Source organism: Nyctibius grandis, chromosome 6 (assembly GCF_013368605.1).
Source record: "Nyctibius grandis isolate bNycGra1 chromosome 6, bNycGra1.pri, whole genome shotgun sequence".
Lineage (NCBI taxonomy): Eukaryota > Metazoa > Chordata > Aves > Nyctibiiformes > Nyctibiidae > Nyctibius > Nyctibius grandis.
This window is the reverse complement of record NC_090663.1, coordinates 1,655,225-1,675,673: the sequence shown is the minus strand read 5'-3', so window position 1 is coordinate 1,675,673 and position 20,449 is coordinate 1,655,225. Positions and strand designations below refer to the sequence as shown.

The 20,449-nt window shown below is 57.3% G+C and overlaps 1 protein-coding gene across 4 annotated transcripts in view; it reads left to right on the top strand.

Annotated features, from left to right (window-relative positions):
- Positions 1-1,464: 1,464 nt before the first annotated feature.
- RAB11FIP5 (RAB11 family interacting protein 5) overlaps positions 1,465-20,449 on the top strand; it is a 45,419-nt gene continuing 26,434 nt past the window's right edge. For all 4 annotated transcript variants that reach the window (XM_068403359.1, XM_068403358.1, XM_068403357.1 and 1 more), the window contains exons 1-2: positions 1,465-1,923; positions 19,191-19,630. In XM_068403359.1, coding sequence (XP_068259460.1) covers positions 1,547-1,923; positions 19,191-19,630 — 817 coding nt within the window. In that variant the 5' untranslated portion in view covers positions 1,465-1,546. The remainder of the gene's footprint in view (positions 1,924-19,190; positions 19,631-20,449) is intronic.

Here is a 20,449-nt window from a genome sequence, read left to right as displayed (position 1 = left end):
GACACACATGCTCACACTTGCATGTGCATGGACACATACACTTGCACTGGAACATGCATGCACGTGCATGCACACGCTTGCACACACGTGCACACACAGGAACACACGCACATGCTTGTGCACGCACACGCTTGCATGCACACACACGTGCCCACACTTGCACACACACACTTGCGCACGCTTGCACACACATGCACATGCTTGCACATGTATGCACATGCTTGCACACACACGCATGCCCTTGCACATGCATAAATGCACATGCATGGACACACATGCTCATGCTTGCACATGTATACACACACATGCACATATCCGCACATGCTTGCACACATATGCACGTTTGTGCACGCACGCTCTTGCACGCACATACACACACACACGCATGCACCCATGTGCCCACACTTGTGTGCACACACACACTTGCACACCCATGCACATGCATGCACATGCTTGCACACACACGCATGCCCTTGCACATGCATGGACACACATGCTCATTCTTGCATGTGCGTTGACACACATGCTCATGCTTGCACATGTATGCACACACCCGCACACGCACACACTTGCACACACACTTGCACATGCATGGACACACATGCTCACACTTGCACATGCATGCAAGTGCATGCACACGCTTGCACACACGTGCACACAGACGCTTGCACACACGTGCACACACAGGAACACACGCACATGCTTGTGCACGCACACGCTTGCATGCACACACACGCACATGCACACACACGTGCCCACACTTGCACACACACACACGCACACACATGCACATGCTTGCACATGTATGCACATGCTTGCACACACACGCATGCCCTTGCACATGCATAAATGCACATGCATGGACACACATGCTCATGCTTGCACATGTATGCACGCACACGCACACACATGCACGTATCCGCACATGCTTGCACACATGTGCACACACGTGCACGTTTGTGCACGCACGCTCTTGCACGCACACATGCACACACATACACATGCTTGCACATGTATGCGCATGCTCGCACACACACGCATGCCCTTGCACATGCATGGACACACATGCTCGTGCTTGCACACGTATGCACACACACGCACACACTTGCACACACGCACACGCATGACCTCGCGCACACACCGTGGGGCAGGGGGCCATGCCCGGGGGGGGACGCGGGGCACGTCCCGCCGCCCCGCCGGTGGCCCACGGTGCCTTTGCGGTGGCCCAGCCCGCTGCGTGCTCAGCCCCGCGCCCCCCCCCCCGCGGTGTCCGGCCCCCCGGGGCACGCCCCGCCCCCCCCCGGTGCACGCGCCCCCCGCCCCGACCCCTCCGGTGCGGCGGGGCGGGGCCTCGGGGCGGGGCTACGGGAGGGCGCGGGGGCGGGGTTAGAGCCGGCGGGGGCGGGGCTTAGGGCAGGGCGGGGCGGCCGGTGGCGCTCGCGCTGCGGCCCGGCTGCGGCAGCGGCGGCGGCGGCGCGGGGCCCGGTCCGGTCCGGTCCGGTTCTGTCCGGTTCGGTCCGGCCCGGCGCCTCCTCAGCGTCCTGCCATGGCGCTGCTGCGGGCGGCGGCGCTTCCCGCCGAGGGGTCCCCGGCCTGGCTGCCCACCCACGTCCAGGTGACGGTGGTGCGGGCCCGCGGGCTGCGGTGCAAAGGCGGCGGCAAACCGGGCACCAGCGACGCCTACACCATCATCCAGCTGGGCCGCGAGAAGTACAGCACCTCGGTGGCCGAGAAGAGCACCGGCAGCCCCGAGTGGCGAGAGGAGTGCGCCTTCGAGCTGCCCCCCGAGCTGGGCGCCCCGGCCCGCGGCGGCCTGGTGCTCACCGTCATGCACCGGGCCCTGGTGGGCATGGACCGGTTCCTGGGCCAGGCCCTGGTGGCCCTGGAGCCCGCCCTGCAGCAGGGCCGCGCGCCCGATGAGCGGTGAGTGGCTCCTGCCCGACACCCGTGGGGGGCAGAGCCGGGGAGGCCTCTGGGATGGGCGTCGTGGGGTCCCTGCGTGCGCCAGGGTGGGCGTCATGGGTGGTGTGAGCCCCAGGGTGGGCGTCATGGGTGGTGTGTGCCCCAAGGTGGGTCATGGGTGGTGTGAGCCCTAGGGTGGGCGTCATGGGTGGTGTGAGCCCCAGGGTGGGCGTCATGGGTGGTGTGAGCCCCAGGGTGGGCGTCATGGGTGGTGCGAGCCCTAGGGTGGGTGTCATGGGTGGTGTGTGCCCCAAGGTGGGCGTTATGGGTGGTGTGTGCCCCAAGGTGGGCGTTATGGGTGGTGTGAGCCCTAGGGTGGGTGTCATGGGTGGTGTGTGCCCCAAGGTGGGCATCATGGGTGGTGTGAGCCCTAGGGTGGGCGTCATGGGTGGTGTGAGCCCTAGGATGGGCATCACGGGGTTCCTGAGTGCCCCAGGATGGGCATCACAGGGTTCCTGCGTGCCCTAGGATGGGCGTCATGGGTGGTGTGAGCCCCAGGATGGGCGTCATGGGTGGTGTGAGCCCTAGGATGGGTGTCACGGGGTCCCTGCGTGCCCCAGGATGGGTGTCATGGGTGGTGTGAGCCCCAGAATGGGCATCACAGGGGCCCTTCGTGCCCCAGGATGGGTGCCATGGATCCACGTGAGCCCCAGGAAGGGCATCGCAGCGGATGGCGTGTCATGGGGTCCATGTGTGCCCCAGGAAGGACGTTGCAGGAGGTTGGGCATCACAGGGCCCATGGACACCCTGGGGGGGGGTGTCACAGGGACCAGGGTGTCATGGGGTCCAGGTGTGCCCCAGGAAGGGCTTTGCAGGAGGTCACCCACCATTGTAGGGGCCTTGCGTGCACCGAGAAGGGTGTCACGGGGGATGGGACATCACAGGGTCCATGGGTGCCCCAGGAAGGGTGTCACAGAGATTGGGGTGGCATGGGGTCCGCGTGTGACCCAGGAAGGGCGTTGCAGGGTGTCGCAGGGCCCGTGGGTGCTCCAGGAAGGGCATCATGGGGGGGTACGGCATCACATGTGCTCCAGGAAGGGTGTTGTGGAGGATGAGGTGTCTCAGGGTCCCTCTGTCCTCCCTGGAAGGGAGTCACGTGGGACAAGGCATCGCGGGATCCTTCCTCCACCCGGGAAGGGGGTCCTGGGGGGGACAGGGTGCTGTGAGGTCCCTCTGCACCCCGGGAGGGTCCCCCTGGGGTCTGTCGCTGCTGGGAAGCTGTGGCACAGATGCCCGCGGTGGTTTGTCCTCCCGATGGCTGCGGAGCCTTTGCAGCCCCGGCCGCGTCGCTGGGGCCATCGGGGTGACCCGGTTTGTCACGGTGCTGCTGCAGGAGGGTCCCCCAGCTCGGGGAACCGAACCGTGTGCGGGATTTGCCGTTCTTTTTAAAACAATAACGATGTTTTCTAGCTTTTGCCAGGCAGAGAAATGCAGGAATGGGGATGAAATTCCTTTAGGGAAGAAGTTTTTTTTGAGCTTTGTTTTGTGCAGACCTGGCCGGGCTGCTGGACGCCTCCGGGAGCGTCCCCGCTGGCTCCCCGGACCCCAGGAATTCGGTTCTCCTCCCCCTCTCCTCTGCCCTGGTGAGGCCGCATCTGGAATATTGTGTCCAGTTCTGGGCCCCTCAGTTCAAGAAGGACAGGGAACTGCTAGAGAGAGTCCAGCGCAGAGCCACGAAGATGATTAAGGGAGTGGAACATCTCCCTTCTGAGGAGAGGCTGAGGGAGCTGGGTCTCTTTAGCTTGGAGAAGAGGAGACTGAGGGGTGACCTCATTAATGTTTATAAATATGTAAAGGGCAAGTGTCAAGAGGATGGAGCCAGGCTCTTCTCAGTGACATCCCTTGACAGGACAAGGGGCAATGGGTGCAAGCTGGAACACAGGAGGTTCCACATAAATATGAGGAAAAACTTCTTTACGGTGAGGGTGACCGAACACTGGCACAGGCTGCCCAGAGAGGTTGTGGAGTCTCCTTCTCTGGAGACATTCAAAACCCGCCTGGACGCGTTCCTGTGTGACATGATCTAGGTGATCCTGCTCCGGCAGGGGGATTGGACTAGATGATCTTTGGAGGTCCCTTCCACTCCCTGACATTCTGTGATTCTGTGATTCTGTGACTAACCCTGGAGTTAGTGTCTGTTTTCTCCCCGCTGGCGTTTATTTTGCTTTTATTAGCGCTGCCTGGAGGGTGGGCGGTGGCGGAGGAGCCGGGTCGGAATTCTCGGGGCCTAATTCAAACCAGCGCCGCGCGCCGACTTCAGAGCGAGCCGACGGGGCGCGTTGTTTTGGCACGGGAGGATGTGAAATAACTTCCCGTCCTCTTGGTGGTTTGGGGAGCGAGCCCTGCGCCGGGGGCCGGGGTGGGAGGAGGGAAGCCGCGCTCCTGGGAGCTGGGGGTGGCGAAGCGGGGGGGGCCCGCGATGGTTTCGGGAGGCTGAGCCTCTCTGTGGTCTCAAAGGTCTCAACGTCAGGGGGTGTTAATCCCACGGGGGCAATGTCCAACGTGGCTGGACCCCGTGCTGCCTGTCACAGCTGCTGGTCACCCCAGTGGCACCATTACTGGAGGGCGTCGGGGCTGCGGGGCAGGAGATCCCCAGGAGTTTTGCTCTCCGCCTCCCTCCCTTCCTGTGGCTTCGCTTGCAGAAGGAAAATTCACTTCCCCTCGCACCGTTCGGGATCTCAAGAGCTTTTATGGCCCCTGATGATGGAAGTGAGCGTAGAAAACGTGACAGAGCTCTCACCCCGCGCCCCGAGCGTCGCCGTTCGCTCGAACCCTGGAGCTGGGAGGTGTCTCGAGGGCGGGTGGCAGCTCTGCAGCGTGGAAGGGGCTGCGCTGGTGTTCTTGGAAGGGAGCCCCGAGTGCTGGAGTGCGTCCAGCTGGGTGGGAGAAGGGCTGGGGGGAGCCCTGGGGGGTCCGGCTCTGCGAGCTGCGTAAGCTTCTGACCAACTTCTGACGTCTGCTTTGGCCCCGTTGCAAACGACTTTGTTTAGGAGGAAATTTTAGTCCTAGATTAAAAAAAAAAAACAGCAAAACAAACCCAGGCTCCCCCGCTCCGGGACTGCACCCAGGCCTGTGCAGCGGAGATAACCGTTGGCCCTACGTTGGGTTTTAGGACCCCATCTGCAGTCCTCACTCCTGGGCATCAAACTGCTGCCAGTTGGAATGGGACCCTGCTTGAAAAAAGGCCCCGATTGTCAGCGTGTTGACCTTGCTCTCATTTTCCTGCTGATTTTTGGTGCACGGAAACTTCACCGGCGATGGTTTTTATCCTTGTTTTCAGCTCGATGGAAAATGTTCCGTCAAACTTGGACTCTTCTCCGGGAACGAGCCGTCAGCCGGCGGCCGGGGGGTGTTTATGAGCTGCCTCCTTCAGCCCAACGTCTTGGTTGTTTCAGTGTTTTGCCCAGGAGAAAATCAACCCCCAAGAGCAGCCTGAGAGCTCTCATGGCCTTTTTGGGCATCCCAAGGCTCGTCCCACGCTCAGCCAGCTCCAAGGCTTGGGCTTGGCACGCAAAACAAGTGTTGAGCATCATTTCTCCCTTCCCACTGAAGCTGTGTAGCGCTTTTATTTTTCACTTTATTTTTTTTTCCACCCATTTATTTCTTGCTGAGCCTGACACGCGTCTCCAGACCGCACCAGGAAAACCCTTTGCCGTGGCCCTGCCTGGGTGGGATGCTCTTCTCCCTCCCTTGTTACCCCTGCAGCTCTCTGTCCTGCCTTATTTTTGGGGCAGGACAAAAATGCCCCAAAAATGCCCAGAAAATGTCCCCTGCGGACGTCCTGTTCCACTGTCTCACTACCCTCACAGGAAAGAATTTCTTCCTAAGATCTCATCTCAATCTCCCCTCTTTCAGTTTAAAACCGTTCCCCCTCGTCCTGTCACTCCATGCCCTTGTAAAAAGCCCCTCTCCAGCTTTCCTGTAGCCCCTTCAGGTACTGGAAGGTGCTAGAAGGTCTCCCCGGAGCCTTCTCTTCTCCAGGCTGAACAGCCCCAGCTCTCTCAGCCTGTCTCCAGAGCAGAGGGGCTCCAGCCCTCTGAGCATCTCCATGGCCTCCTCTGGACTCGCTCCACCAGCTCCGTGTCCTTCTGTTGGGGCCCCAGAGCTGGACGCAGCACTGCAGGGGGGGTCTCCCGAGAGCGGAGCAGAGGGGCAGAATCCCCTCCCTCGCCCTGCTGGCCACGCTGCTGGGGATGCAGCCCAGGACACGGGTGGCTTTCTGGGCTGCCAGCGCACGTTACCGGCTCATGGTGAGCTTGGACCTTCGACCTGGCTGCGTCGGGGCCCGAAAGGGCCTTGATTTTGCTCCATGGGCTGTGAGGCTGATGGTGGAAGGGGCAGTGGGCACCCCAGCTTTCCTGGGCTGGGTATATTAAAAAGAGAATTGTCGTTACCTCCTTTCTACCCGTTTGAAATCTCATTTTCATTTGCTTTCTTCCCCCAAGACCTCACAGCCCCTCACAAATGGGGAAGGTTAGAGCCATGAGCCTCCCAGGGCGAAGCTCTGCTGGCCGTGCAAACCCCGGGCTGCCGGAGCTCGGTCTCTGGAGAGCAAAATTCAGGGCTTTGCAGCGCTGGGATCCCGTGGGCAAGGGGACAGTAAGTGTAGCAGAGGAGTTGTGATTCCTGGCTCTGGCGTTTCCCTGCAGTGACTTGCAGTTGCTTGCTGGCTGCTGCCTCGGACGGGGTGCGACGGCAGCGGGTGGCCTTTGGTGTCTCTGCGACAGGGAGCTTGTCTTGTGGTGCAAAATGAGCCCAGCTCCAAATTCCCCAAAGCTGCCCCTGCCACTGTTCCCTTTACTTGCTCCTGCCCCTCCCCAGCTGCGGAGGGGCCGGTTGCTCGGAGGGGTCTGGCTTTGCCTGCAGCCCTTCGCCCGGGCAGCTGCAGCATCTCCACCCTGGCAGCAGGAACGAGACACCCTCCTTCTTGCTCTCCATCAGCAAAGAACGTCCTCGAGGTACAAAACCTTTCCTCTGGGTGCTAAACTTTTCTAGCTGAAGTCCTAGTTCCTCGTAGTTGGAGCAAGTCCAGAGGAGGCCACGAAGATGCCCGGAGGGCTGGAGCCCCTCTGCTCTGGAGACAGGCTGAGAGAGTTGGGGCTGTTCAGCCTGGAGAAGAGAAGGCTCTAGGGAGACCTTCTAGCACCTTCCAGTACCTGAGGAGGCTACAGGAAAGCGAGAGAGGGGCTTTTTACAAGGGCATGGAGTCATAGGACGAGGGGGAACCGTTCTAAACTGAAAGAGGAGAGATTGAGATGAGATGTGAGGAAGAAATTCTTTGCTGTGAGGGTGGTGAGACCCTGGCCCAGGTTGCCCAGAGAAGCTGTGGCTGCCCCCTCCCTGGCAGTGTTCAAGGCCAGGTTGGATGGGGCTTGGAGCAACCTGGTCTAGTGGAAGGTGTCCCTGCCACGGGGTTGGAACTAGATGATCTTTAAGGTCCCTTCCAACCCAAACCATGCTGTGATTCTAAGTCATTGAGGCCACCGAGGCTTCTCTCCCCCATGTCCTGATGGAGCTCAGTTCTGGGGCAAGGCTCAGTGGAAGAGGGACGGGGATTTCCTTGGGCTTGAGGGGAAGGTGTGGTGGAGCCAGGCCAAGACGGCTGGCAGAGCTGGTCGGAGAAGGAGCTCGTCGACCACGTTGCTGCCTGCAGCTGCGTGGCACGGGAGGGAGAATAGCCCAGCTGGGGGGAAGGAATGGGCTGAGACGGAGGTGGCTCAGGGGGACATTGCTCTGCATGTGCTTTGGCTCTGGGGTGACCCAGAGGCCCTCCGGGAGCCCCACATCGGGCACTTTGCCCTTCCCCTTGCTGGTTGTGCCCATCACGTCCCCTCCTTGGTGTGGCGAGAGTAATGTGCTTTCTGTGGCACCGTCCTCTTGTTTCCCCCAGGCACAGACCCGCTCTCATCTCCACCCCCAGCCCCTCTGGGCTGCTGTCAGCCCACGGCGTGCTTGTGGCCATCGCCCTCCCTCGTTAAATTAAGATGAGGGGAGATCATTAGCAGCGGAGCACGCGCTGCGGCCTGCGGGCTCCCGGCTCGCTCGGCTGCGGTGGTTTGTGCTCGTCGCTGTTCCCACCGTGGCCTTGGCTTCTGGCTGCGTCTCCAAGGGGAGAGATTGTCGTGCCCAGGGTCAGAGCGTGTTTGCTGCTCCCTATCAGACGTGAGCCGAGGCCAAATCGCTGCCGCCGTGTCCTCTGCACGCCTGTCCTTAAGCCTGGGAGAGGAAGAGACCTTGCAGCAAGGTGGAGAGGAAATAGCTGCTCCGTGATAGTTTTGGGATGGGAAGTTTTAATGCGAGGGCTAACAGAGCTGTCGTCCTTGGGGGCTGTGATCAGACGTGCCCAGCGAGGCTCGTGGAGGTCTTCGGGGTGGCCGAGAGCAGCAGCTGTGATGAAAGCCTTGTTTTGGGGCTGTTGCATCTCAGCCGAGCCAGGAAACGCCCTGTTGTGTCGAAATGCTGCTGAGCAGGGTGAGGGGAGGTTCAGGTTGGACATTAGGAAGAATTTCTTCTCAGAAAGGGTTATTAGCCATTGGAAGGGGCTGCCCAGGGAGGTGGTGGAGTCACCATCTCTGGAGGGGTTTAAGAAAAGACTGGACATGGCACTTAGTGCCCTGGTCTAGTTGCCATGGTGGTGTCAGGGCGGTGGTTGGACTCGATGATCCCAGAGGGCTCTTCCAACCTGGTTGATTCTGCGATTCTGTGAGAGGGTTAGTCCTGCCAAAAATCAGGTCGAGGTGCTCTCGGCGAGGCTGGGCAGGAGGCAGCCAGGCCTTGGGACAAGGACCTTGGTGTCCAGCTTGTCCTGGGCAAGCATCTGCCCATAGCTGGGAGCCCCCAGGGAAGGCATCGTGGCGCTGAGGTGACGGTTTAAGGCCCTTGCTCTGTTCTGCTCCAGGAAGGTTCTGCTTTTCACACAATCCCAGCCTGGCTGGGGTCGGAAGGGACCTCTGGGGATCACCCAGTCCAACCCTCTGCCAAAGCAGGTTCTCCTGGAGCGTGTTGCCCAGGGTCGTGTCCAGGTGACCTTTGTTATTTTTAAAAGGTGTTTGAGCAGTTTGATCCCAACTTTGCAACTCCAACGTGTTGGGTTTGGACTCTTGGTGGCCGAGAGCGCTGGCCTGTGTCCCCCAACACAAAACAGTGCATGCTAAACCAATTGTTTTCATATTAATATCTCTACCTTTGGTACTTACACTGGTAGGCTGAGGGTCATATGGCTGGTTTTTTCTTACCACAGCAATTTACAGGGCCATGACAACAATTTTCAGTTGCTAAAAACTAAATATAAAAGAAAGATCAAGGAAGGGAAGTGGAGGGAAGGGAGGGAGTCACCTTGGAAAGATGAACCGAGGCGGCGAGGCTCTTCTTAGGAAGCATTTCTTCTCAGCAAGGGTCATTAGCCATTGGAAGGGGCTGCCCAGGGAGGTGGTGGAGTCACCATCTCTGGAGGTGTTTAAGAAAAGACTGGCCATGGCACTTAGTGCCCTGGTCTAGTTGCCATGGTGGTGTCAGGGCAATGGTTGGACTCGATGATCCCAGAGGGCTCTTCCAACCTGATTGATTCTGTGATTCTCCGTGCAAGCCCTGCTATGCTCTTCCCAGCTGGAAGTGGAAAAGGATTTACAGCAAAAACGTGTTTCTCCTGCCCATCCTGTGCACGTTGGGTTGTACATGGAGTAGCTCTCTGGATGCTGGTGCACCGGGGGAACCTGCAGAGCAGCTCCTCGGTGTCAGTTGTGCTTTGCAATCCTGCAAAGTCAGCTCAGGGCTTGTTTTTTTTTACAGAATCACAGAATCAATCAGGTTGGAAGAGCCCTCTGGGCTCATTGAGTCCAACCATTGCCCTGACACCACCATGGCAACTAGACCATGGCACTAAGTGCCATGTCCAGTCTTTTCTTAAACCCCTCCAGAGATGGTGACTCCACCACCTCCCTGGGCAGCCCCTTCCAATGTCTAATGACCCTTGCTGAGAAGAAAAACTTTAACTTTTCTCTGTGCCCTCGGTTTCTTGTGCATTGGATCAGCGGATCACCAGCGCTGCCTCCACTCCCATCCTCGCACGGGGCCCTCGTCCCCCAGCCTCGCTATGCCCGGGCAGTGCTGGCCCGGCAGTTCAGGTCGTTCAGTGACCACAAACATGGTTATTTGGCTTGTTTGCAACTCAGAGGACACAAACCTTGGATGCTCTGGAGCGTGAGTGGATAAATATAGCTGAAGAGATCACTTTCTGTCTCCTGCTATTACTATCTCCTCTTCATTCATAAATGTTTCATGCTCCATTTTACAGCTCCTTAAATCTTCCCTCCCTTCCTCTTCCTACCTGCCCATCCCACGCTAGAGAGGGGAAAGCCTCTGATCTTCTCAGCCTAAATTGATTTGCGCTGAAGGTACCCACCCTGGCTCTCATGCCAGCACTGTCCTGGTGGTCAGTAGCTCTTCTCCGTCCCTGGTGTCTACCCTGCTCCTGAAACCACCCCATCCCTTCTCCCGAAACCACTCCATGCCATCACACCCCCCTGCTTGTCTCTGCCAGCCAGCACCGGGGCCGTAGGGGCAGATTTGGGGGCAAGGGCATGTCTGGGCAGTGCCCCATAGCCAAGGGGAGGTGCCAGGGTCCTGTCGGCACCGCTCGGGCTGGGCTGCAGGAGTGAGGATGCTCAGGACCTTGCTGGGATGGACCTTGTGCAGGGAGCACTGAGGTGCTGCAGGATATGTGCCTGGGGCACCAGCTCCGTCGCACAGCCTGGGTGTTGCACTGCGCTCGCCAGTGAGCTGTGGCCAGAATCACAGAATCACAGAATCAACCAGGTTGGAAGAGCCCTCAGGGATCATCGAGTCCAACCATTGCCCTGACACCACCATGGCAACTAGACCAGGGCACTAAGTGCCATGTCCAGTCTTTTCTTAAACCCCTCCAGAGATGGTGACTCCACCACCTCCCTGGGCAGCCCCTTCCAATGGCTAATGACCCTTGCTGAGAAGAAATGCTTCCTAATGTCCAACCTGAACCTCCCCTGGCGAAGCTTGAGGCTGTGTCCTCTTGTCCTATCGCTGGTTGCCCGGGAGAAGAGGCCGACTCCCACATCGCTACAACCTCCCTTCAGGTAGTTGTAGACTGCACTAAGGTCACCTCTGAGCCTCCTCTTCTCCAGGCTAAACACCCCCAGCTCCCTCAGCCGTTCCTCGGAGGTCAGACCCTCCAGACCCTTCCCCAGCTTGGTCGCCCTCCTCTGCACTCGCTCCAACACCTCAACATCTTTCTTGCAGTGCAGGGCCCAGAACTGGACACAGGATTCAAGGTGCGGCCTCACCAGTGCCGAGTACAGAGGGACGATCACTTCCCCAGACCGGCTGGCTACACTATTCCTAAGAGAGGCCAGGATGCCATTGGCCTTCTTGGCCACCTGGGCACACTGCTGGCTCATGTTTAGCCAGCTGTCGATCAGCACCCCCAGGGCTCTTTCTAACCACTCTTCCCCCAGCCTGTAGAGCTGCGTGGGGTTGTTGTGGCCCAAGTGTAAGACCCAGCACTTGTTCTTGTTGTTCTTGTTGGAGCACCGTGCCCGTAGCTCCATCCTCTTACACCCCTCATCGCACACAGCTCCTGTTCTTTGCTTCTGACACCCCATTTAGCCAGCACCCTCTTGAGCAGCTGAGTTGGTCGTGTCAAAGCTAGAACCCATTAGAGGAGCAGGGTTGTGTTGCTTTGTTAGCAGTGAGCTGAATTATCTAACGAGCTGGGGGGGGTTGGTTTGTTCGAGTTTGTTTTCAAGCACTTCTCGTTTGCAGAGATGAACTTCTTCCCACCTCAGCCGCCCGAGCCCTTTCTTCCCCATCTGTGGGGGAATCAGCCTGTGTTTATTTTCCATCTGTGCTTTTGGTAGCTTACAGGGATCACCTTGCAGAACAGGCCATCCAAAACCAACACGAATCGAGCCTACGCTGCAGAAAAGCTTCCCGGCGCTGGCGGGGGAAGCTGTTGAAAACACAAAGCCAGACAAAAAGCACAAAACTCCCCAGGGTTGGGTTGTTTTCCACCCTATGCTTCCCCTCGCGGGTAGGTGAGCTTCCTCCTGGCCCCATGTGTTTCTGCAGGGCTGCTTCAGCTCTCGTCTCACCAAAATGCCTCTTGGCTGCCCCGTCGAGGGGGGTCATGCCACGAGGAGCGGTGCCAACATTCGTGTTTTACCCGGATTGCCTTTTCTGCGCTCCGTCCCGCTCGCTCTGTTGCTGTAGGGGCCCGAGTAGTCTTTAATTAAAGACTTGAGGCTCTTCTCATAAGCAGGGAAGACCTTGTTGCAGGGATGAATCAGCAGTAAATGACAGGCTGGTGCAGTCGGGGAAGAGGCACTGGCTCCGCGTTGGGCTGAGTTGTGCGGGGCAGGAGCATTTCTGCTTGGTTCCAGGTGAACCTTGGCCACTGCGACAACCCTGAGTGGTTTTGGGAGGCGTTTGGGAAGTGTCTGACTGCTGAAGCGCTCTAGAAATGCTCTGGCTGTGCGTCCTTCCCTGCTCGTGTCCACGAGTCGCTAAGGGACTTAACCACCCGAGGAAGCTCTCTTGAACCTGCTGCTAGTATAGCACTGGGACCAGTCTGGGAGTGAAACTGGAGAACCATTGTGGAGGTACCCAGGGTGTGTTGGACTGGTCTGTTGGGGTGAGGTAGGTCTGGCTGAGCTGGAGGGTGGATGGTGATCTCTTGGGGACCCCAGCTGGACCCATGGGAGAGCAAGGGTGCTCCTTCTTGGAAGGACCCACGTCCTCCCTGGAAGCAGGGCAGGGTGGTGCCCTGATGGTGCACACAGCATCTCCGAGAGCCGTGTTGCGTGCGCTGCCCTGCTTGGCCTGATCTCACCCCGGTGTCGTGACCGTAGTAATCCCAAACCACCAAAACAAGCTCAGGTCGCTGTGGGGCTTTGGGATGACGAGCTGCAAAGCTCTGGATGTGTTTAAGAAAAGACTGGACATGACACTTAGTGCCATGGTCTAGTTGACATGGTGGTGTCAGGGCAATGGTTAGACTCGATGATCCCTGAGGTCTCTTCCAACCTGGTTGATTCTGTGATTATGTGATTCTGTGATTCTGTGATTCTGTGCTGACAGGTTTGAGGCTTGGGCTTCGTGCTTGGTTTTGTGCTGAAGGAGTTGCTTGATCAGGAGGGGGTTGTAGAAGGGACAAAGTGACTGAAAGCCCGGGGTGAGGCTCCCCTGGCATCCCCTTGCCCTGGTCAGCGTTGCCTTTCTCTTAAGGGTTGGCTCCGCGTCTTCCCGGTCATCCCAGCAGCTTGGCTTCCCATCCCAGGAGGTGCTGGGGCAGCCCACGGGAAGGACAAACCTCCCAAGCACCTTCCCCCTGTAGCTCGGATACCCACCACGAGGTTTCTAGGAGCAGGGGCTCCCCATGCCCCCCATAAAGGGTCACTTGCAGCCTGATGGAGGACGAGGAGCTGGGGAGGGGGGACGGCGCGAAGCAGGGGCTGACCCCGAGCAGACCCATCCTGTCAGCGTCCTCCACGGGGTCTCTCTCCCTCCTTAACAAACAGCTCCGACGCTCTTGTTTCCAGGCCAGGGTGTTTTTTTCCCTTTGCTCAGCCCTAGCTGGCGTTCCGGTACGGGATGCTGCTGGAGGATGGGGGAAAGCACGTGTTTTTGCAGGGCTTGGAGCTACAGCAGCGCGTTGCGCTCTGCTCTCCGTGCCTGCCTTGCTGCTCCCGTTGATCCTGGCAACAGCAAATGTAAAAATAGATGCCCGACGCTTTCTGCCTTTCCTTTTGAGAAAGGAAAACCAAAGCAGCAGCCTTTTGGCAGCCGGGCTGCGTGGCTCACCCAGTTCTCGAGGCGAGTGGGAGGAGAGAGGAGCCTTTGCACAGGAAAGGGCTTTACTGGAACTGCCTGGAGGCAGCTCGGATGTGCTCATTAAACACGGTGACCTAAATGAGCGTGAGGGTGGAGGAGCCCTCGCCTCCATATCGATGCTGACAAGCAGGGGGATGCGAGCTTGCAAACCCCCGGAGCGCGTCTCGCTTCCCAGGAGCTGCCCGACAGCTCGAGGTGGCCTCCAGCTGCTTCCCCTTTCCAGGGCGTCTGTGGGGAGTTTTCTGTTTGAGGTTTCCTCTCCCGTCCCCATGTGCTGGGGCCGCTCGCTGCTTCCTTCCCCCTGCGGACACCCCCGGGGCCTGGGTGCTGCCTGCCCCTTCCCTGCCGCGGCATCCGTGGGGTGACGCTGGGAGAAGCCTTTGGGTGGGATGTGCTCCCAGCACGGTGCAATGCTGCGAGCAGGCGCCCGATGCGCAGAGGTGCTGGACCCTAAGAGGGAAGAATAAGAGGGACATAAGAGGGAAGAATATAGGGGTTTTAAGCAAAAGCTGATTGCCTGAACCCACAGCTTGTGTCTTCAAGCTGGCTCGAGCTGTGTTCCCTGGACGTGTCATAGAATCATAGAGTGTCAGGGGTTGGAAGGGACCTCTGGAGATCATCGAGTCCAACCCCCCTGCCAGAGCAGGACCAATCTAGGGCAGGTTACACAGGAACGCATCCAGACGGGGCTTGAAAGTCTCCAGAGAAGGAGACTCCACACCCTCTCTGGGGAGCCTGTTCCAGGGCTCTGTAACCCTCACAGTAAGGAAGTTCTTCCTCATGCTGAGGTTGAACTTCCCGTGCTCCAGCTCGCATCCATTGCCCCTTGTCCTATCGCAGGGCACAAGTGACAAGAGGTTGCCCCTTTCCTCTTTACACCCAGCCCTCAGCTATTTACACACATTAATCAGATCCCCTCTCAGTCTTCTCTTCTCCAGACTGAAAAGCCCCAGGTCTCTCAACCTTTCCTCCTAAGGCAGGTGTTCCAGTCCCTTCATCATCCTCGCAGCCCTCCGCTGGACTCTCTCCAGTAGATCTCTGTCCCTCTTGAACTGGGGAGCCCAGAACTGAACGCAATACTCCAGGTGAGGTCTCACCAGGGTAGAGTAGAGGGGGAGAAGGACCTCCCTCGATCTGCTGGACACACTCTTCTTAATGCACCCCTCCACTCTTCTTAATGTTGGCTCCGAGATGTCTCTGAGCCAGCTTGGCTCTCCCTGCAGCCAGGGCCCAGGTGTCCCAGCAGAAGCACTGCCTTGCAGTGGAGGTGGGCAGTAGCTGAGGGGTGGAAAGGAGCGGTTCTCCACGGAGCAGAAGGGCGTTGATATGGGACCAGCAGGTTGGGGAGCAGCGGGTTTCATCCTCCACCCCAGGAAGATGAGTGAGAGTTCAAGAGGAGACCCGTTTCCAGTTGTAGGGAGCAAGGGAAGGAGCACAGCCTCAGAGCTGGACCCAAGCTGGTGGCATCTTTCTCAGGAGAGGCCTCCAGAACACCTCTGAGAAGCTGCTCCTTGCAGTCCTGGGTCCCCAGTGCTGGACATGCTCGGCAGGGCTCCCTCGATCTCCTCGTGCTCCTCGGTGCCAGCACCTCTCCCACAGCCTGATTAATAACCCAGTTAAATCCAGAGCGGTTGGTCTGAGCCTGCGCTGCGAAGCCCACGGCTGCTGTGTCAGACCTGGCACAGGGTTTGTATGGGCAGAACCTGGTTTGTTTTTCCAGGTGTATCATCTAGTCCCAGAAAAGAAATCGTGTCCCCCTCCGAGGTTTGGGCTCCAATCCAGAAACCCCCCACCCAGGGCTTCCCCCCGAGGGCAGCTTGTGGAAGAAACGTGGGAAACCGAGGGGTGTGGGATGGGGTTAAGAGCGAAAAGGTGCTGTGGGAGTTTGTGTTTAGCTGGGCTGGGACTTGAAACCCGCCGCAGTCCCGCTCTCCTGCCTCATCCCTGCCGAGGCAGCGTTTGCACCTCCTGTTTCCACTGGAACTGATTCATAAAAAAACCCAGAAATACCCAACATGGAACAACTTAATCCTCCCAAACACTCATCTTGTGCCATAAACTTAGAGCTCAGCCTAAAAATAGCTCTGTTCCGGGTTTGAGGTGTAGTCCCGACTGCTGATTAGGTCTTGGGAACCAAAAATAGCTCCTTAATCCTGCGCCAGCACAAGCAGAGGTTTTGCCTTGAACGGACGCTTTTTGAAGCAGATCAGGTTTGAAGGCTTGTTCTTTCAAAGGCGTCGCCTTTGAAATTAAAATTAATTAATTTTAATGACCACAACATTATAAGTGATGGGGCGGGAGATGCTGAGAGCGTGTGAGCTGAGCCGGTGCTGTTACATCTCATCATCCTCAAGCTTGTGCCTTTCCTTATGTTAATCCACCCAGATTTTCTCTCTATTTTTTTTTCCACGGGGTGACGTCAGATACAAAAACTACTTGTGAGGTTCTTTTTTTTTTTTTTCTTTTCCTGCTAAATGATTCAGCCCCCAAACGTCCTCTCCCAGCTGGCAGCCTGCTGCAGCCCTTCCCTCTTGAACCTCTTCCAGGTCTTTGCATCAAACTGAGCAACGTAATACTGGCCGTGCTGTGGCCACAGCCTGTTCCAAGCAGCCTTTTCCTCCCCGCTCCTACGGGAAGAGTCCGCCTGACTTCCCAGTGCAGCGTGCCCAGGTGGCCAAGGCCAATGGCATCCTGGCCACTATTAGGAATAGTGTAGCCAGCCGGTCTGGGGAGTGATCATCCCTCTGTACTCGGCACTGGTGAGGCCGCACCTTGAATCCTGTGTCCAGTTCTGGGCCCCGCACTGCAAGAGAGATGTTGAGGTGTTGGAGCGAGTGCAGAGGAGGGTGACCAAGCTGGGGAAGGGTCTGGAGGGTCTGACCTCTGAGGAACGGCTGAGGGAGCTGGGGGTGTTTAGCCTGGAGAAGAGGAGGCTCAGAGGTGACCTTAGTGCAGTCTACAACTACCTGAAGGGAGGTTGTAGTGAAGTGGGAGTCGGCCTCTTCTCCCAGGCAACTAGCGATAGGACAAGAGGACACAGCCTCAAGCTTTGCCAGGGGAGGTTCGGGTTGGACATTAGGAAGCATTTCTTCTCAGCAAGGGTCATTAGGCATTGGAAGGGGCTGCCCAGGGAGGTGGTGGAGTCACCATCTCTGGAGGGGTTTAAGAAAAGACTGGACATGGCACTTAGTGCCGTGGTCTAGTTGCCATGGTGGTGTCAGGGCAATGGTTGGACTCGATGATCCCAGAGGTCTCTTCCAACCTGGTTGATTCTGTGATTCTGTGACTCACCTGCTCCTGCACCCTGGCACGGGTCAGCCTGTTTGGGTGACTCTTGGCAGCCCATGACTCGCTGTAAGGGGTTAACGCTGCTTTCTTTCCATATTTTTTTTTTTCATGCCTGGATATTTTCAAGCTTGAAGCCTGAGTACTGAAACTTTTGCGGTGGGCATCGTACGGGGGTGGGATAAGCGAGTGGTAGGGATAGGAATGGCTTCGCTGGAGATCTGTGCCCAGCAAAGTCCCAGGCGCTGCCCCTCCTGCGTTCCCATGGCACCTGGATCGCGTGGTGAAGGACCTGGGTGCTTGGGTTATTTATCCAGGCATCCCACCGGGGAATTCGGGGTGTTGTGCCCCCCTCCCGAGGTATGGCGTGAGCTCCCCAGGCTTTCCACCTCCTCCCTTCATCTGAGCTGCCCTAAGTTCCCCAGCAGTAATTCAGAGACTTCTGGAGGACGCGATTCAAGTTTTCTCCTCGCCCTGGTGATTTAGATGAGATCTGAGGAAGAAATTCTTTGCTGTGAGGGTGGTGAGACCCTGGCCCAGGTTGCCCAGAGAAGCTGTGGCTGCCCCCTCCCTGGCAGTGTTCAAGGCCAGGTTGGATGGGGCTTGGAGCAACCTGGTCTGGTGGAAGGTGTCCCTGCCACGGGGTTGGAACTAGATGATCTTTAAGGTCCCTTCCAACCCAAACCGTTCTGTGATTCTATGATTTCAGCGTGGTCACACCCGGCTCCGTCCCTTCACATTTTCCTTCCTTTTTTTTTTATTTTCAGTGACTTCACTTTTCAAGGGGATGTAAAACACCGCCAGGATTTTTATTTTCTGGGAAATCATTGGGAAATTGTTAACCCCAGTCTAGAAATTTCTTCCCCCTCCTATCGCTGCATGTTTTGCCCGTGAAACATGTCACGGAGAAATAGGGTCTGTCCTGAACCTACAGATTTCCTTGCACCTTGTTAAGGGGAACTTTAATATTTTGATCTGAGGGATCAGAGCTGTTGGGGTAGCAGCTGTGCTGGAGACCCGCTCGTCCTGCTGCAGCCACTCTGGGGAGTGGTGCCTGGAACTGGGGCAGAAAGATGGGACATCTCATGGGAGGAGAACGGAGCGAAGGACAAGTGGGTTGGCAGCGGTTTTGGGGAAGAAATGGTTCCCTTGTGACCTGTGTTTCGTGCTGCCCCGTCTGAACGTGGTACCGTGGTGAAATGGGGAACTGGGAGGTGCCTCTGGGCACCTCTTTGGTGTCCTCTCACCCACCCACTGTTCATTCCAGCTGGAAGAGGCAAGACCCCTCTCCCACCGCATACCAGGGCTTGCTCCGTGCGGAAGGATTGGGCCCTAAATGGAGGTTGGGAGGTTCTTTTAGTCTGTGTTACGGGTTTTGTCTGGGGCAGGGCGGTGGGGAGCATCCCCCAGTAACCTGGGTGGGGTGGAGTAGGGTTGGGTTGGGTTGGGCTGGGTAGGGTAGGTGCTTCACAGCAGCTCCTCCTGCCTATAAAGAGCTCCCGGGATGCAGCATCCTCTAAATGCTTGATGGAAGGACACTTCTAGGCAAACTTCAGCAGCTTTATTTAGGGTGAGGCAGGGAAGGTCTGGCATAAAGTTATTTTAATGAATGTTGTTGAGTGCATTTGCCATTACGGGGCTGTCTCTGACTTGAAAGGATTTGTTCTGAGTCACTGGCTCTTGAATATTTAAAGCTCAAGCACAAAGCACCGTCTTTTTTTAAACACGGGCTCACAGCGACGTGTCGACTGACCCTACAAAAATTTGGCCACCACTAACGTCCCCCTGAAATGCACGGTGGTATCCAATGCCAGGGTGAGCGAGATGGCGTTTGCTGGGTTATCTAGTGGAAGTGCTTCAGGACAGGGATGGAGACAGAGCTCTTACAAAGCTGCCATGGTTCAGGAAGGGGTCTGGTCCCGTGCGACACCTCCGTTTGCACGTCTGACTCAGGTCTTACGTGACTTCTGGGGCACTTGTGCTAGCTCCTGCTCAGCACCATCCTCCCAGAGGTCTTCCTGGCTCTGTGGCTTTTGGAAATGACGTATGGACCTTTCCTTTTCTTTCCTTTCTTGCTTCAGGTGGCACAAGCTACACTCCAAACCTGGGAAGAAGGAGAAGGAACGTGGTGAGATCCTGGTGAGCATCCAGTTTACTCGCAACAACCTCACGGCCAGCATGTTCGACCTGTCCATGAAGGACAAGCCGCGGTCGCCCTTTGGCAAGCTGAAGGACAAGGTGAAAGGCAAAAAGAAATACGACTTGGAGTCGGCCTCTGCCATCATCCCCAGCAGCATGGGTGCCCTCGACATGGAGGATGACTACGACATTGGGGGCAAGAAGTCCAAAGTCAAGGGCTTCTTCTTGAAGAACAAGCTGCGCAAGTCGTCCCTGACGCAATCCAACACCTCCCTGGGATCCGACAGCACCATCTCTTCTGCCAGCCTGGGCTTGGCCGCGAATGTTCCTGAGGTAACCAAATCCCCGAGCAGACACAGCAGCCTGTCCACGGAGCGCTCTGGTAAGAGGATAACGGGTTTAATCCCCATCCCCTTCTTTTTTTTTTTTCCCTTCTTTTCTTTGTAAAGGGGCTGTTGAGGCTTTCCTGCAAATCAGTTAACTAATTGCTTACCTAAGAAGTGCCGTCCTGCACGAACCCTCCGAGACATTCTCCACACTGGCAGTAACGTGCCTGCCAGAACAGGGGGAGATGTCTAGATTTTGCTTTTCATGCTGAGCCTGTATCTGAACAGCCTGACTGACCCTGACCTGCTTTGGCAGGGGGTTGGACTAGATGATCTCCAGAGGTCCCTTCCCACCCTTAACCATTCTGTGATTCTGTGATTCTGTGATGTGCTCCCTGCAGCACACCACAAGCTTGCAGGCTACGAGGGGTCTTTAGGACCGTTGTTCTTTAGGACCATTTCTCCTCTGCCCCCTGAAAGCAGGTGGCCAACACTGACAGAATCACAGAATCCCAGAATCAATCAGGTTGGAAGAGCCCTCTGGGATCATCGAGCCCAACCATTGCCCTGACACCACCATGGCAACTAGACCATGGCACTAAGTGCCATGTCCAGTCTTTTCTTAAACGCCTCCAGAGATGGTGACTCCATCAGCCCCTTCCAATGGCTAATGACCCTTGCTGAGAAGAAATGCTTCCTAATGTCCAACCTGAACCTCCCCTGGCGAAGCTTGAGGCTGTGTCCTCTTGTCCTATCGCTAGTTGCCTGGGAGAAGAGGCTGACTCCCACCCCACTACAACCTCCCTTCAGGTAGTTGTAGACTGACTCGTAGCTGTAGGCCCCTGGGAGAGGGCTGGGTGAGGCAGAGCACGTTG